A 15,546-nucleotide genomic window follows, 5' to 3' on the forward strand; every position below is an offset into this window, starting at 1 on the left:
GCACCCCAGTTCCCTCTCAGATCCTGTATCCCATCCCTATCCTGTTTTCTGGCAGCCGTCTCACATACTCTACTCCTAAGTTTTGTTCCTATCTCAGAGCCTAAAGAAGTCCATAAAATCCACTAACTCCAGAACCCCAGAAAAGTAAATCTGGTCTATGGGAAGCCCTGAACCTCAGTTTCCCACTTCCCTTCCCCTCACTCCGTGAGGTTGGGACACCAGAGGAGTGAGGTGTCTCAGTTGTGGCTACATCTGTGTGCATTGGGGGTTTTGGAGGAGATTTTGCTTCTCACTTGTGTGGTCCCCAACTGATTTTTTTGTAATCAGTGCCCCAGACCCAAAAAGGGTTCCCTACACCTCCCATAAATAAAACAAAACAGAACATTGAAACCTTTTATGTTGGACGTAATATTTTACTTTATTTAAAATTAAGTTTGATAAACGAACATGAGAAAGTTAAAATGCTTAATCTGTTTAATAATTTAAATTAAACAGTTATTAGCTGCAGCTGGTTCAGAAAATAAGGTCAACCCCACACCTTCTGCCTGAGGCCCCACCCCTTCCGGGTCGCCCCACAGCCACTTCGGAAATTTGTGAAGTGGCCCCCCTTCCAAAATTATTGCCCACCCCTGCCCTTGATGGAGCTATTTCTGTGATTAACTGCAGCCATATATATACAGCCACTCTCCGAGTTACGAACCAACACTTGGTCCGTAACTCGAAATTCGTAACTCGGACCCCATTGAGTTACACATGACCGCGCTGTTCGTAATCGCTGGCTGCGTTCATAATTCAGGGACCACCTTTACGACCGCTCCATGGGAGCTTTGTTTGTAAGTGCGAACGGTCGTAACTCGACCATTCGCAACTCGGGGAGCGGCTATAAGTAGTAAACATACGAACACATAGATGGTAACAATCTCATTCAAGTCTTGAATTAAGATCTTTCATATGCTTCTATCATTTCTGCTCATAACAGAGCTTTTGATTGGACTCCTGCCAGACTGGCTAATTTCTGTATTACTAAATATTAATGTAAACTAAAGCTGTCCACTACTTTTCCATTAATAAAACTATTAAAAATTTCTAATATTTTTAATTTTTAGCCAGTTGCAAAATTTAGTAAATGATGATATAGGCATATAAACAAAAGAGTAGCATTCTTCTTCATGAAAGAAATCATCAGTTCTGTGAACTATGTTTCAGTATCTGTATTTAAATGTAGTGTGATCCATGTGCTGTTGATGGTGTTTTATAGTCTGTTGAATCATGGATGTTTAGTGCTATGAACTCAGGCTTTATTGAACATGTTTCATTCTGTGAACACAGTCCATTTTGTGAATGCTAATTGCTTCACTTTCCAACATTTTAACTCTCATGCATAGTACATATCATCCTCATTGAATGGAGATAAGGGGCCTCTAGTCTCATTGATCACTGACATGAAATAAGTATGGTCTGTCTGGAATAAATATGCAGCTATGTAGACTAAAGAGTAAAGTGTACACACAAAGACTTAACTTGGACATTTCCAGGCGTGGACCAGATTCATAGTCCTCTTAAGTTATGTTAAAAGACAGTTGGCAGGTTTTTTAAAGAGACATTATTAAGGGCACAAGAGCAAACTGTTCCACTGGGTAGAAAAGGAGTATGGCAAGAAGCCATCCTGGCTTAACTGGGAAATCTTGAATGATCTAAAAATCAAAAAGGAGTCCTACAAAAAGTGGAAACTAGATCAAATTACAAAAGATGAATATAAATAAATAACAAGCATGTGGGGGCAAAATGAGAGAGGGAAAAACAAGCTCAAATTATCCAGAGACAGAAAGAGTAAGAAGAAAACAATCTACAAATATAGTAGAAACAGGAGGAAGACCAAGGACAGGGCTGGCATGTTACTCAACGAAGATGGAAAAACAATAACAGAAAATAGAAAATGGAAATGGCAAACGTACTTGGCAACCTTTGTGGAAATGGCAAAGGTACTTGGCAACTTCTTTGTTTCAGTTTTCATCAAGAAGGTTGGTGTTGATTGGATGCCTAGCATAGTTAATGCTGTAGAAAATGAGGTAGGTTCAGAAGATAAATAGGAAAAAAAACCTTAGAAAAGTTTAGATATCTTCAGGTCATCAGCATCTGATGAATTACATCCTAGAATACTCAAGGAACTGATTGACGAGATAGCTGAGCCATTAGCTATCGTCTTTGAAAAGTCATGGAAAACAGAAGATTCCAGAAGACTGGTAAAGATGGTGCCTATTTCTAAAATGGGGAAATAAGGACAGCCCAGGAAATTATAGACCAGTCAGCTTAATTTTTATGCCAGGAAAGATAATGTGTGTAATTAAGGAATCCATTTCCAAACATCTGAAGGATAATAAGGTGATAAGTAACTGCAGGCCTGGGCAAAATACAGCCCACAGGCTGGATTCAGCCCGCCAAGTCACCAGATCCAGCCCGCAGAGGCAACAGGAAGCCCCAGGCAGGCTGCCATGCAGCCCCACACACCTGGCAGAAATGCAGCTGCAGAGCTCCATTTCTGTTTTGAAACTGGAGGGGAGAAGTTGTAGGAGCTATCCCGCCTCCAGCACATTCCCATTGGCTGTTTTCTGGCAGAAACCAGCCAATGGGAGGTGCTTGTTGGAATAACAGGGAGCTAAGAAGAATCATGCCCCCTCTCCTGGCCTCAGTTATACATGAAGCACATGGCCCGGCAAGCAGGCTGGCTGGAACATTTTAAGCTCTGCAGGCAGGCTAGTTTGGCAGCTGGCAAGTAAGTCACTTGGCCACAGCCTGCTTCTGTCGCCCCAGCCCTTTCCTGCCCCAACTCTATCCCACACACTCAACATACCCAAACCCTCTGTCCCACACCCCCTTCCAGATCTGGTACCACAAGCTCCTGCGCCAGATCATAATCCCCTCCTGCCCTAGGTCACAGCCCAAACCCCTGCACTCCAGTCGGCTGCTTGAGGTCACAACTGCCTGCTTCATCCCAACTCCCTCCCAGACTCCAGTCTCCCTCCTGCACCCCAGTCCCTTACCCCAAGCTCCCTTCTGCACCCAACCTCCATTCCAGACCCCGCATCTCCATTAATATAATGAAAGAGTGTGGCCCTCAACCACTTTCCAAAATCTTGGAGTGCCCCCCCAGTCAAAAATGATTTCCCATTGATGAGCAACAGTCAGCATGGATTTGTAAGGAAGAAAGCATGTCAAACCAATGGATAAATTTTCCTTGATAGGATAACAAGCTTTGTGGATAAGGGGAAGCAGTATATGTAGTATACCTAGACTTCAATAAAGCATTTGATAGCCTGGCATGACCGTCTTATCAATAAATTAGGCAAATACAGCCTACATGGGGCTACTATAAGATGGGTGCATAACTGGTTGGATAACTATTCCCAGAGAGTAGTTATTAACGGTTCGTAGTCATACTGGAAGGGCAGAACAAGCGGGGTTCCACAGGGATTCAGTTCTGGGACCACCTCTGTCCAATATCTTCATCAGTGATTCAGATAATGGCATAGAGAGTACGCTTTTAAAGTTTTTGGATGATACCAATATGGGAGGGATTGCAACACTTTGGAGGGTAGGATTAAAATTCAAAATGATCTGGACAAAGTGAGATTAATAGGATACAATTCAATAAGGATAAATGCAAAGTACTCTTAAGAAGTACACTTAAGAAGAAACAATATGGTTCAGACACACAAAATGGGAAGTGACTGTTCAGGAAAAAGTATTGCAGATATGAATCTAGGTTCATAAGAATGGTCACACTATGTGAAACCAAAGATCTGTGTAGCTCAGTATCCTGTCTTCTGACGGTAAGCAATGCCAGGTGCCCCAGAGGGAACGAGCAGAACAGGTAATTATTAAATGATCTATCCTCTGTCACCCATTCCCGGCCTCACCAAAGAGGTTAGGGACACCATTCCTACCCATCCTGGCTAATAGCCAATGATGGACCTCTCCTTTGTGAATTTATTTAATGCTTTTTTGAACCCTTTTAAAGATCTGGCCTTCACAAACATCCTCTGGCAAGGAGTTCAATAGGTTGACTATGCATTGTGTGAAGAAATACTTCCTTTTGTTTGTTTTAAACCTGCTACTCATTAATTTCATTTGATGACTCCTAGTTCTTGTGTTATTGGAGTAAGTAAATAACTTTTCTTTATTTACTTCCTCCACACAAGACATGATTTTATAGACTTCTATCGTATCTTCCCTTAGTCTTCTCTTTTCTAAGATGAAAAGTCCCAGTCTTATTAATCTCTCCTTATAGGGCAGCTGTTCAATAGTCTAATCATTTTTATTGCCCTTTACTTAATTTTTTCCAATACCAACATATCTTTTTTTGAGATGAGATGACCACATTTGCACACACATTCAAGATGTGGGCATACCATGAATTTATATAAAGGCAGTAAATATTCTGTCATCTCCTATATTTCTTTCTTAATTATTCCTAACATTGTTTGCTTTTTTTGACTGCTGCTGCACATTGAGTGGATGTTTTCAGAGAATTATACATGGAGACTGCAGAATCTCTCTTGAGTGGTAACAGCTAATTGAATCTCCATCATTTTATATGTATAATTGGGATTATGTTTTCTAATCTGCATGACTTTGCATTAAAATTCATCTGCCATTTTGTTGCCCGGTCACCTAGTTTTGTGAGATCCTTTTGAACTTCTTCACCGTCTGCTTTGGACTTACTGTCTTGAGCAATTTAGTACCAGCTGCAAGTTTTGTTACTTCACCTTTTGCCCCCTTTTCTAGATCATTTATGAATATGTTGAATAGGATTGCTCCCAGTACGGACCCCTGAGGGACACTACTTATTACTCTGTGTTCTGAGAACTGACCATTCATTTCTACCCTTTGTTTCCTATCTTTTAACTAGTTACCAGTCCGTGGACCTTCCCTCTTATCCTATAACAACTTACTTTACTTAAGAACCTTTGTTGAGGAACCTTGTCAAAGGCTTTCTGCAATCTTAAGTACACTATATCCTCTGGATCTTCTTTGTCCACATACTTGTTGACTCCTCACAAAAAATTCTAGTAGATTGGTGAGGCATGAGTTGACTTTTCCCCCAACAAACTATGTTCATCTATTCAATTATTCTCCAATTCATCTAATGAAGTGGGTTTTGCCCACAAAAGTTCGTGATTCTATATATTTTAGTTAGTCTCTTAAGGTGCCACAGGACTACTTGCTGTTTTTAAAGACTAACACAGATTTTTCTCCTCATTTTTGTATAGTTCCCTTTTCTGAAATTAAATGCCATAGCATTGGTCTGCTGTGGTGTTTTTCCCTCTAGGGGGATGTTAAATGCAATTATATTATGGTCACTGTTTCTGCGCGGCCCAGCTATATTCACCTCTTGACTAGATCCTGCATTCCATTTAAGATTAAATCAAGAATTGCCTCTCCTGGGTTCCAGATCCAGCTGCTTCAATAATCTGTCATTTAGGATACATAGATAAAGTTTCTTGACATCTTGTCCTGAGGTGATGTGTACCCAGTCAATATGGGGATAGTTGAAATCCCCTGTTATTACTGGGGTTTTTAGTTTTACAGCCTCTCTAGTCTCCCTTAGCATTTCACGGTTAGTATCACCATCCTGGTCAGTGGACCAAAAGATAAATATGAGTGAACAGCATGACGTTGTTGACAAAAACAACCAACCAACCAACCCAGTCTTCATTCTGGGATGTAGTAACAGAAGTGTTGTAAGCAAGACACAAGAAATAATTCTTCTACTCTATTCTGTGCTGATTATGTCCCAACTGGAGTACTGAGTCCAGTTCTGGGCACCACATATCAGGCCCTTAAGCATTAATGCAAAATATCATTTTTTAATCTGTGTATCTTACTAAAACTACTTACACTCATCCATAAAATAATAGTTTTTAAAAATACTAAAAGCTTACGGTGTGCAATTATTTTAGTAGATTAAAATGGCGGTCTTCCACAATTATTATTGTGCCTAAAATGTGAGCTCAAAACTCCTTGAAACAGCAGCTTACTGTTGCTTGGTAGAAATGTGCAAGCAGGATTGTTCATAATTTGATTAAATTTAAATAGTTAATCATGTAGGCCCTGATTCAGAGCCTACTGAATTTCCCAGGATTCTTTCCATTGACATAGAATGTTACAGAAAATTGGAGTGCTAGATTACCTCCTCCATGCATGTTACTAAATATGTTCTTCCTGAGTGTGAAAAGTGATTATGCAAAGGTTCTGCTTTACTGAAACTAAATTTAATTAATTAGCAAAACGTATTTGAAGAACATGATATAGCATAAAGGTATGCCTATGGCAGTACAGAAATAAATACTATTTGGCACAGGGTAAATTAGCCAACCACATGGCATTGAAGAATGGAAGATAGAGAGCTCTGTGAAATTGAAATGTGCATAAGGAATTTATTTTTTTCTTTCAGCTTTGTCAAGCATATTAGTCATACATAATTCTTTTTGGAAATACTTGAGTTTCATCTTTGAAGCTTTTAGGAGTTTGACCTGCTCCTCAGGAACATTTTCCTTGCCTCCCTATCATTAAGGCTTCGCTATTAACATTCAAGCCAGGAGTACTGGCTTCTGAGGGATTTTAAATGTAGTTCAAAAATATGTGGCTCTTAATATTTTACAGTCCAATAGCAAGTGCACTGATCTATAAGTAGATTCCTCACCCCTCCATAGTCTTTGTTTTATGCATCCAAGAGGTTGGATGTAGTGTTTTCTGCTGGCTCCAGTTAGGGGAAAGAGAAAAGCTGTCTTTCAGTGCAATAAAAATAGATATATTAAAGTGCTATGCTATTAGGGCAACTATTTAATGCATCAGAAAAGGATCGAGCTCTTCAACTCACATTTGTCAGAAAACTTTCCCATGGATCATGCTTAAATTATGGGTTTTATCATGCTCATTGTGATGAATGATTTTGTAATTATTATGATTTAGTTCGCTTGCACATGAACAGATAAATTGGTAATGTGCATTGCAGTAGGTCTTTGCATGATATGACTGGAATATGCTTGCAAGTTTTTTTAATACAGTAAAACTCCAATTGTCCGGCATCCAGTGGTCTGGCATTTGTGATAGTCCGACACCAACTGGAACTTGGAAGTGCTCCAGCCAGCCAGACAATTGGAGCTCCTATGAGCCCCACGTGCGCTCACAGGCCGGGAAAGGGAAGGGGAGGAGGGGGGGAAAAGGATTATACCCCTGTGTCAGGTCTGCCAGGACCTGCACTGCGGCCGGGCGGGGGCAGCGGGGAATGGCGTGGCGAGGGGTGAACCCTCAACTGTTTTGCAGGGAGGGGGGGAAGCCCCGTGCAGCTGCCTGCTACAGACCAGCTGGGGCTGCAGGCGAGGGGCGGTACTGCAGGACCAACCTGGCAGCACCCCCAGCCGCTCTGCCCTGAAACTGACGAGCGGTGGACTTGGGGAAGCAGCGGGCAGAGCAGCTGGGGTGCTGCCGGGTTGGTCCCGCAGTGCCACACAGGTGAGGGGCGGTGTTGCGGGACCAACCTGGCAGCACCCCAGCTGCTCTGCCCCACCGCTTCCCCAAGTCCGCCGCTGCCGCTTGCAGCCCCAGCTGGCCTGTCACCGGTGGCCATGTGGCACTTTCTCCGCCTCCCTGCAAAACGGTGGAGGGTTCACCCCGCGCCACACCGTTCCCCCCCCCCCTTCCCCACCGGTTGCAGTGCGGGTCCTGGCAGACCCGTTACAGCCCCCCCACCAGAGTACTTCCTTATTCTCTGGCATATCTGGTAATCCGGCACCTCCTGGGTCCCAAGGGTGCCAGATTATCGGAAGTCTACTGTATTTAGTAAATCATTTGAAATCCTGCTTGTTAATGAATTACAGTATATTTTGACCACGTATTAAATAGTAAACACAATTAAAGGGGTCATATAATACATTCAGTGTAGATTAGTTTTTGAAAGTGTAGTTTGTCTGTAAATTGGGGTGCAGGCCTCCAAAGTATACTCCACATTTTTATTCAAGAACGTATTATTTAAGAAATTTTCTTGTACAATAGAAACTGCATGTAGTCCAGTGGGGTATATTTTGTGTCATTTAATGTCAGATGAATTGCTTGCAAATAGAATGAACCTTCAGCATTAATAAGCTCGTACAATGGCAGGAAGTACTGGTGCTAGGATTCTGCAGAGTTTGAGTTTGTAAACTCACTACATCACAGATTCCCAGCTCCTGCTCATAGTGGCTTTATTGGTTACTGAAAGTTCCTTGTACATGGTGTTATGCTCACTTCACTGTGAATGGAGTACAGCTCCATAAGAATGTTTTGTTGAGAATTGCACCTTGACTTTTATTTCATATGGGGGTGGAATTTTCTTGTCAGCAGGTTTCACTGATTAAACACCATACTTCTACTTTCTGTACCATAAAGCCTTTCCTCTTAAAACTGATGTTGCTTTCTTTGAGAAATGGTTCTGGATAGGTTTCATTGTCTATAGAAGTGTTCTCTCATTTTTCGTTTGGAAATGGTATGGAGCAGCATTGGTAGTTTTGACAACTATTGTTGAAATCGAACCTTTTGATTGATATTTGGTGGTGGCTGTGAATAATTTGCATATGTAGCCAAGGCCAGAGAATACATACATGGTGGTATTATTTTGATAGCCCCAATCTTACTCACTATCAATTTTTAAATTCACTATTTTGTTGGTAGTTTCTGAAACTCACAAATTAATGCGCCAAATCCTTTGAGAGTCCAAAGAAGTCAGAAACAGGAAATCTAATTAAAAACAAATAGCTTTGTAAGGTTTTGATTTTTGGTAAATGTTAATAAACATTGATTTCACCTCACATACACAAACCAACGAAAGAATATTTCATTTGATTGAAATTTACAGATGGGCAGAAAAGAAAAATGCTACTTTGAGAATTTGTTACAGTTTGACTTAAGGTTATATACTTTGCATATTTTGACAAAAATGGTCCTCACAAAGTTTTAACTGTTAAAAACTTCTTTTGAATCTCAATTTTTACTGGCATTAAATAATTGTCTGATTCCCCTGTTCTTTGCTGCTCTCCCAATTTCCCACAACTGCGAAAAGTGAAATAAAAATTGAAATAAAAGCTTAAAATAACTGATATCCATCAACATTATAAACAAAATAATTCTTCCAAGCCTAAAAATAGATGAAGATGTGCAAACAGACCACAACTCATTCTGATCTATAGATTCATCGATCTCAAGGTACCTTGTTTTAGGCAGCTCCTCAGCATTTCCAAATAGGATTTGAGGTATTGCTGAAATTGATTCGCTCCTTATCATTATTGCAGGAATATTAGATGTAGGCTATATTTTTGAGAAATAAGTTCCATGTTCAAAAGAGTTGTAAATGTCTTGAGAGTTAGATTCCAACGTCATGTATAAAACTGAGATTTCAGCTCCTAAGTAATTTACACAATCTATAGTATGCTATCTATATTAAGAACATAAACACAGCCATATTGGGTCAGACCACAGGTCCATCAAGCCCACTATCCTATTTTCTGACCAATGCCAGGTGGTCCAGAAGGTATGAACAGAACAGGTAATCGTCAATTGATCACTCCCCTGTTGTCCATTCCCAGCTTCAGACAAACAGAGGCTAGGAAACCCTTTCTACCTATCCTGGCTACTAGCCATTGATGGACCTATCTTCCATGAATTTATGTAGTTCTTTTTTGGACCCTGTTAAAATCATGGTCTTCACAACATTCTCTGGCAAGGAGTTCCATAGGCTGACTATGGTGTGTGAAGAAATACTTTTGTTTGTTTTTAAATTTGTTAATTATTAATTTTATTTGGTGACCCCTAGTTCTTGTGTTATGTGAAGGAGTAAATAACTTTTCTTTATTCATTTTCTCCATTGCATTCATGATTTTATAGATCTCTATCGTACCCCTCGTATCTCTTCTTTTCTAAGATGAAAAGTGGCCTTATATTAAAAGCACCAACAGCTACAACCACAAGAAAATTACCACCACCAAAAATTTTTCCACAAAGTCTTAGAACTTGCTTAATTCCTTTCAGAAAGAAAAGCTCTCTGTGACCATACTGTTCCCCTTTTAAAAACAGCAATCTTTTCATCAAAAACAGAGCTAGAATGCCAGCCTAGCCAGGATTACTTGGACACTTTGAAGAGACTTAAAGAAATATTGAATGAATTGGAGAGCAAAGACCAGTCCATCATGACTGCCATGAGTGACCAGAGTCAGGTTGAGAGAGCCTTGCAGCAGAGAAAGGTAAGTTTATTTTTGCTTTTGCATCTTGAAGCAGCTGGCAGCTGCTTTTCCCATCCTACAATCCAACATTATAGCCAGAGTAACTCTGGTTAGGGGTGTTTGGGGTAATCGAACCAAATCCAATGGGATAATGCCAGCTTTTCCCATGTATCGCCTTGGAATTTTAGTTGGGTAAGGGATAGGGATGTTAAATTTAGATTAATTGGGTAATAGAATAGTTGATGTTGCTACACTTCAAAGGAGAAAGCGCTGCAGGGAGCACAGGGCCAGAGGGGGACTCAAGCAGTCCCCCGCTGGCCCTGTGCTCTCTGTGGGATTTCAAAGTGTCAGCGTCGCACAGTCCCTGGGCTCCATGCTTTGAAACTCCACAGACGGCACAGGGCCAGCGGGGGACTGCTTGAGAGAACTGGGCTACCCCCCCAGCTGGCCTCAGGCTGCCCGTGGCGTTTCAAAGTGTCAGACCCTGGGCTCCACACAGCACTGCCACTTTGAAACACTATGTGCAGTCCCTAGCTGGCCCCGGGCTGCAGGCAACATTTCAAAGTGGCAGCGCTGCGTAGAGCCTAGGTTTTGGCCCTGGGCTCCACATAGCATTACTGCTTTGAAGCACACCCTTCCCCCTGCCCCCATCCTTGCTGCCTCTTTCTGATAGAGACAGCAAGGGTTGGGGAAGCAACAAGTTGACTAGTGTGTCGCCTAGTCGTTCACATCCCTAGAAAAGGATATATCTTTAACCCATAATGAAGTATAGCTGTGTGCTATTGAAAGACCTAGCTTTCAGAAGTCTCTCAAATATTATAGAGAAAATTTGCTTTAAATTATCTATTGCTAGAGGGAAATAAGACTTCACTTACTATTACACTTATGTAAAGTAAGTGGATATCTTTCTTAAAAGTTGCCATATAAATGTATGAATCGTCCCACTTCATTCATCTGCATATGTATATAAAAATCCAAATGGTTAATTTGTTTAAAAATATCACCATACATTAACTGTTCTCTCTCCACCCCTTTTTGTAATCATGTTGACTATGTAGAAATCTTTTTTTGTGCATTAGTGTAGGAGTGTGGGAATGAAGCTGGAGAAACTGTGCTGATGACTAATCATTGGTTAAATTTTTTCCTTTTTGGGTTTGTTTGAGGGGCAGTTGGTGGTGTTAAAAGCCCAGTAAGTGAGGGTATCAGTGCTTTACTTATAAAGACAGATGATTACAGCTTTGCATATAAACAGCAGGAGTTCTGTAGCTTGCTCTTTTGATACTGCTGCTGTGTAATTTAAAGTTGGCAAAAGCCTTTGGTTTATAAAGCTGTTGAAGATCATGAGCATGATTTTTTTTTAGTCTCTGGGGATCTGTCTGACTGGACTTCTGTTTAACTTTCCCACTCCACTTCTGACTAACTGACCCAAAAGGACATACTGTGCAGGTATGGTAATATAAGAATGTGAGCTTAGGCGTTACAGTGCAGATTAGCAAAGATTTCAGAATGATATTAAGTAGAAATCTGAGACTCCCTTACTCTTACAAAGAGCCTTAAGTGCCTGTGGGATAGACCTTAAATTGGGATTGAATAAGGCATCATTATAACCTTAATGCCCTCTTTCCAGAAAAAGCATCTTGTTTCAAGAAACATTAGCCTGAAAACAGGCTTGTCAGGTAGGCACCTTGCAGTTTATACATACACCCCTTCTCAAATACAAAATTAGCATCCACATCTAAAAAAATAATCCGTGGATAGCCGCATTCAATCCGTAGATGTGGATACATGTGGCTAGAAAGTGGATATTTGCAGATTTACCAGGCTTTCTTTATACAGAGTAATAAGAAAGTCTCAAGCACCAGAGGAAATGCAAACCAAGGTTTCTAATATCTCTCTTCCTACTAACTACATAGTGAATTTGAAAATGTTAATATTTTCATAGAGGAGGAAAAACAGCTCTATGACTATGGTACCATCTGATTAAAAGACATAATCACAAATCAGCAATGGGTGCAAATGTTGGTATTTTTGTGGGGTTTTTAGAAAACAAAAACAAAAATGATTGATTTAAATAAAACTGTGTTGATTTCTGGTCCTTATTTTAGATTTGTTTCAAATAATATAATGGGTTTCTTTGTAATTAATATTTGAAAATTAGTTTTTTTGGCCTATTCCCTCTCTCCTGACTCACATTTCTTAATGTAGACTGTTTGCATATATGCACATTCAGTGTAATATCACAGTAGTTGGGATTACTATGTATATGAGTTTTGCTGGACTTTTGACTTCTTTCATTCTTCAATCTGTCTTAGTGTTTTTTTAAAATATGAAAAATGTCCATGATTTGGTATTACCACTCTTACTTCTGCACTGCTGCTAGGAGTGGCTCTGACTTCCAAACTCAGTGGCCAGAGAGTGGTGGCTGCTGTAACTCCCTCCCCCGGAACTCCTCTTTTCTTTTTTTGGGAACATGAAATATGGTAACCCAAACAGTACTCCTCTATGTACGTTCTGTTTGATGTTTTCCATGCAGACTATTTGTGAAACACTAGAAGACCAGAAACCTACAATAGATAAACTTGCTGCAGAAACAAAAGCTTTGGAAAAACATGCTTCTTTTGATATAGCAAAGATCTACAAACAAGAGTTCAAGAATATACAGGGGCAATGGGACAAATTAAAGCTCCAATTTACGAAAGATGTTCACCTACTGGAGGAAATTGTTTCTCAACTGAGAATATTTGAGGTAAAGTAAAAATATTTGGGTTTATGTCTGTTTATCACCCCTAATATCATTATCTCATAGACACTAACCTCCCCCTCTCGCCTCCGCTCTGTTCTAAAATCTGATTTGTCAATTTTATATGTGTTCACTTTTTTTTTATTATATCCCTTTGGTATGTACGGTCATGCCAATTTTCTTCCACAATTTGATCTGAGGAAGTGGGTCTGGTCCATGAAAGCTCATCACCTAATAAACCATCTTGTTAGTCTTTAAAATGCTGCATTTTTTGTTTCATTAAAGGAGTCTGTTTTCTTCTTCCTATGCAGGCAGGAATCCAACTGAAGGTTGAGGGTTGAGTTTAACATTAAACACACATTGGCCACAGATCTAATTAAAATATAAAAATCTTACCACAGGGAATTTTGAAGTAGGGTGGCATTGATTTTGAAACTCTGATTTATTTTTTGATCATTTGATGGAATTGTTTTCTCTCTTTTAAAAAGTCATCCTCTTGTGATCCCATGACTTTCAGGCAAAAAGTTATGCACTTTACTTAGAGAACAAATACAGTCTTCAAAAGAAATGTTGATACAAAACAAAGATGTAAGAGGGTGGTTTGCCCAATGGGCTTCTGAAGTCAGCACTAATTACAGGATGGGCTCCACTTCACTGGGACCAGGAAATTCCCTATAAAGGGCAGCAGGTAGCTGCAGTTAGCTGGGGAATGCTTAGGAAACACAAGCCTGAGGTGCTGGCTTGCAATAACAAGAAAGATTTGGCTCTTGCTGAGACATTGAATATACCCAGAACTGAGAAAAAGGGGTGGGGAACCCTGCAATGAAGTGTGTGGGGGGGGGGGGGAAGATGTGCTGCACTGGGGTTGGGGCCTGGAGGGCTTGTGTATACCTGAGAACTGAATAAAATAAGACCCTATGCAGAGATTGTTTAAGTTCCTTTGGATTGTCTTAAGTTTGAGGATCCATGTCAAAAAGACAACAAGGTATAGTGCTGCAGAGGCACTGCTGGGCATAAAGGGCTGCTTGGGATGTGTCCAATCCTGATACAAAAAACTTGTCAGGGGAGATGGATTGAAGTTTAGTAATTGGAAAAATTGGGTAGGGATTTGCTACCATAAGCTTGGAAAAATATACTCGGGTGCTCAATCATAGCTCCACTCTTCATGAACAGAACCTACCTTCTTATGCTCATGTGACAATTTTGTTAGTTATTTACTAATAGTTAATCCTAGATCTGTAACTGGTTTTCAGTTTACTGCTAAGTAAGGCAGGGCAAGCTCTTTGGGTATTGTAGAGTATGTATGCCAAATAATAAACTTGTAAATGGAATCCATAAAACAGTCTGAAGTTAGAGAGAGGTGAAGGGAAGGGAGTTCTGAGAAGGAAAATATCTGCTGCTTTCTATTTATTTACGAGTAGATCCTCTGATCTTCAGTACTGAGATGAGCACAAGCTGTCTTTCTGCTTCACCAGAAATACTTGGTGTGGTGCTTGCTTGTATATACAGCCCAGAATCTAATGGAAATCCATTTCTGCCAAGATAGGCTCACTCTGCTTCATCAAAGCTCTGCCTTTTTTGCTGTCATGGCAGCAGTCTGAGGGACCTTAAAAATTAGAGAAATTCTGAGCTGTGGCTTTTGAGGTCAATGACAGTCTGTTTCATTGATTTCAGTGAGATGGATAAGACACACGATGTGTTAGAATCTAGATTAGAAATGACCCTGTTCATCATGTCATTCTCTTATGCCAGGGTAGGATTATTTCCTATTGTAAATTTACCAGGATTTCCCCCTAGTTTTAAATGTTCCAAGTGATGGGATTTCAGTCAAAACCCTTGGTGATTATTTTGCATGCATTTCACTCTTAGGAGGTTTCTCTTGATGTTAAGCCTACCCTTTCTTAATCTCACCCCTTTCATCCTAGTTATATTGCTCTTCATTATGCTAAATAACACCTCTTCTTCCGTGTGTTCACATTGTTCAAATATCAGTAAACTTATGATAGTTTCCTTTTAGTTTTCACTTTGCTGAGTGACATATATTTAACTTTGTTAATACTACCATGTTTATTTTTGCAGTTCTTTTCAGAACTACTAATTTATTGTAATTTGCAATATCTTTCTTGTAACTAGTTGCCATTCATTTCAGCACTTACTGAAGTAATTTGAACAATCCCCATGCTCACCCACTTAAAAAGGGTTATCCTGCGCAGCATTGGGCCCTGAAAATCTGAGCAGTCCTTACCCATATGTAGAATACATTGTTGTGTAGGGCATTTGGAAATTTGGGGCATCACTAAGTCTTACTGTCCATTCACCTGCCTCTTCCCTCTTTCTATCCCTGTTCTATGACTCTACTTACTCCAAAGAGAATCTAGTTAACTTAAAAATGAAAAAAGCCTGCCAGACTCATTAGCAGAACCTGTGAAAGAGCCATTCAACTGATAATGAAGCCAATCTGAGGAATTTTGAAAATTAAAGAAGTTTTGAGCTCCAGGATTGGCCTGATTCCACCAGTCATTTGTCAGCCCCCATCAGTTTCTGAATTTATTG

General features: G+C 40.2%; 1 protein-coding gene across 9 annotated transcripts in view; it reads left to right on the forward strand.

The window, feature by feature from the left end:
• The window catches only part of UTRN (utrophin), a 559,106-nt gene that overhangs the window by 157,833 nt on the left and 385,727 nt on the right, over nt 1-15,546 (forward strand). For 7 of the 9 annotated variants that reach the window (XM_075924350.2, XM_075924351.2, XM_075924354.2 and 4 more), the window contains 2 exons: nt 10,108-10,274; nt 12,787-12,999. In XM_075924350.2, the coding sequence (XP_075780465.2) occupies nt 10,108-10,274; nt 12,787-12,999 (380 nt within the window). The remainder of the gene's footprint in view (nt 1-10,107; nt 10,275-12,786; nt 13,000-15,546) is intronic. The other 2 variants (XM_089777288.1, XM_075924353.2) reach the window with 1 other exon arrangement.

The sequence above is a fragment of the Pelodiscus sinensis genome, chromosome 3 (genome assembly GCF_052426305.1).
Source record: "Pelodiscus sinensis isolate ZL-2025 chromosome 3, ASM5242630v1, whole genome shotgun sequence".
NCBI classification, from domain to species: domain Eukaryota; kingdom Metazoa; phylum Chordata; order Testudines; family Trionychidae; genus Pelodiscus; species Pelodiscus sinensis.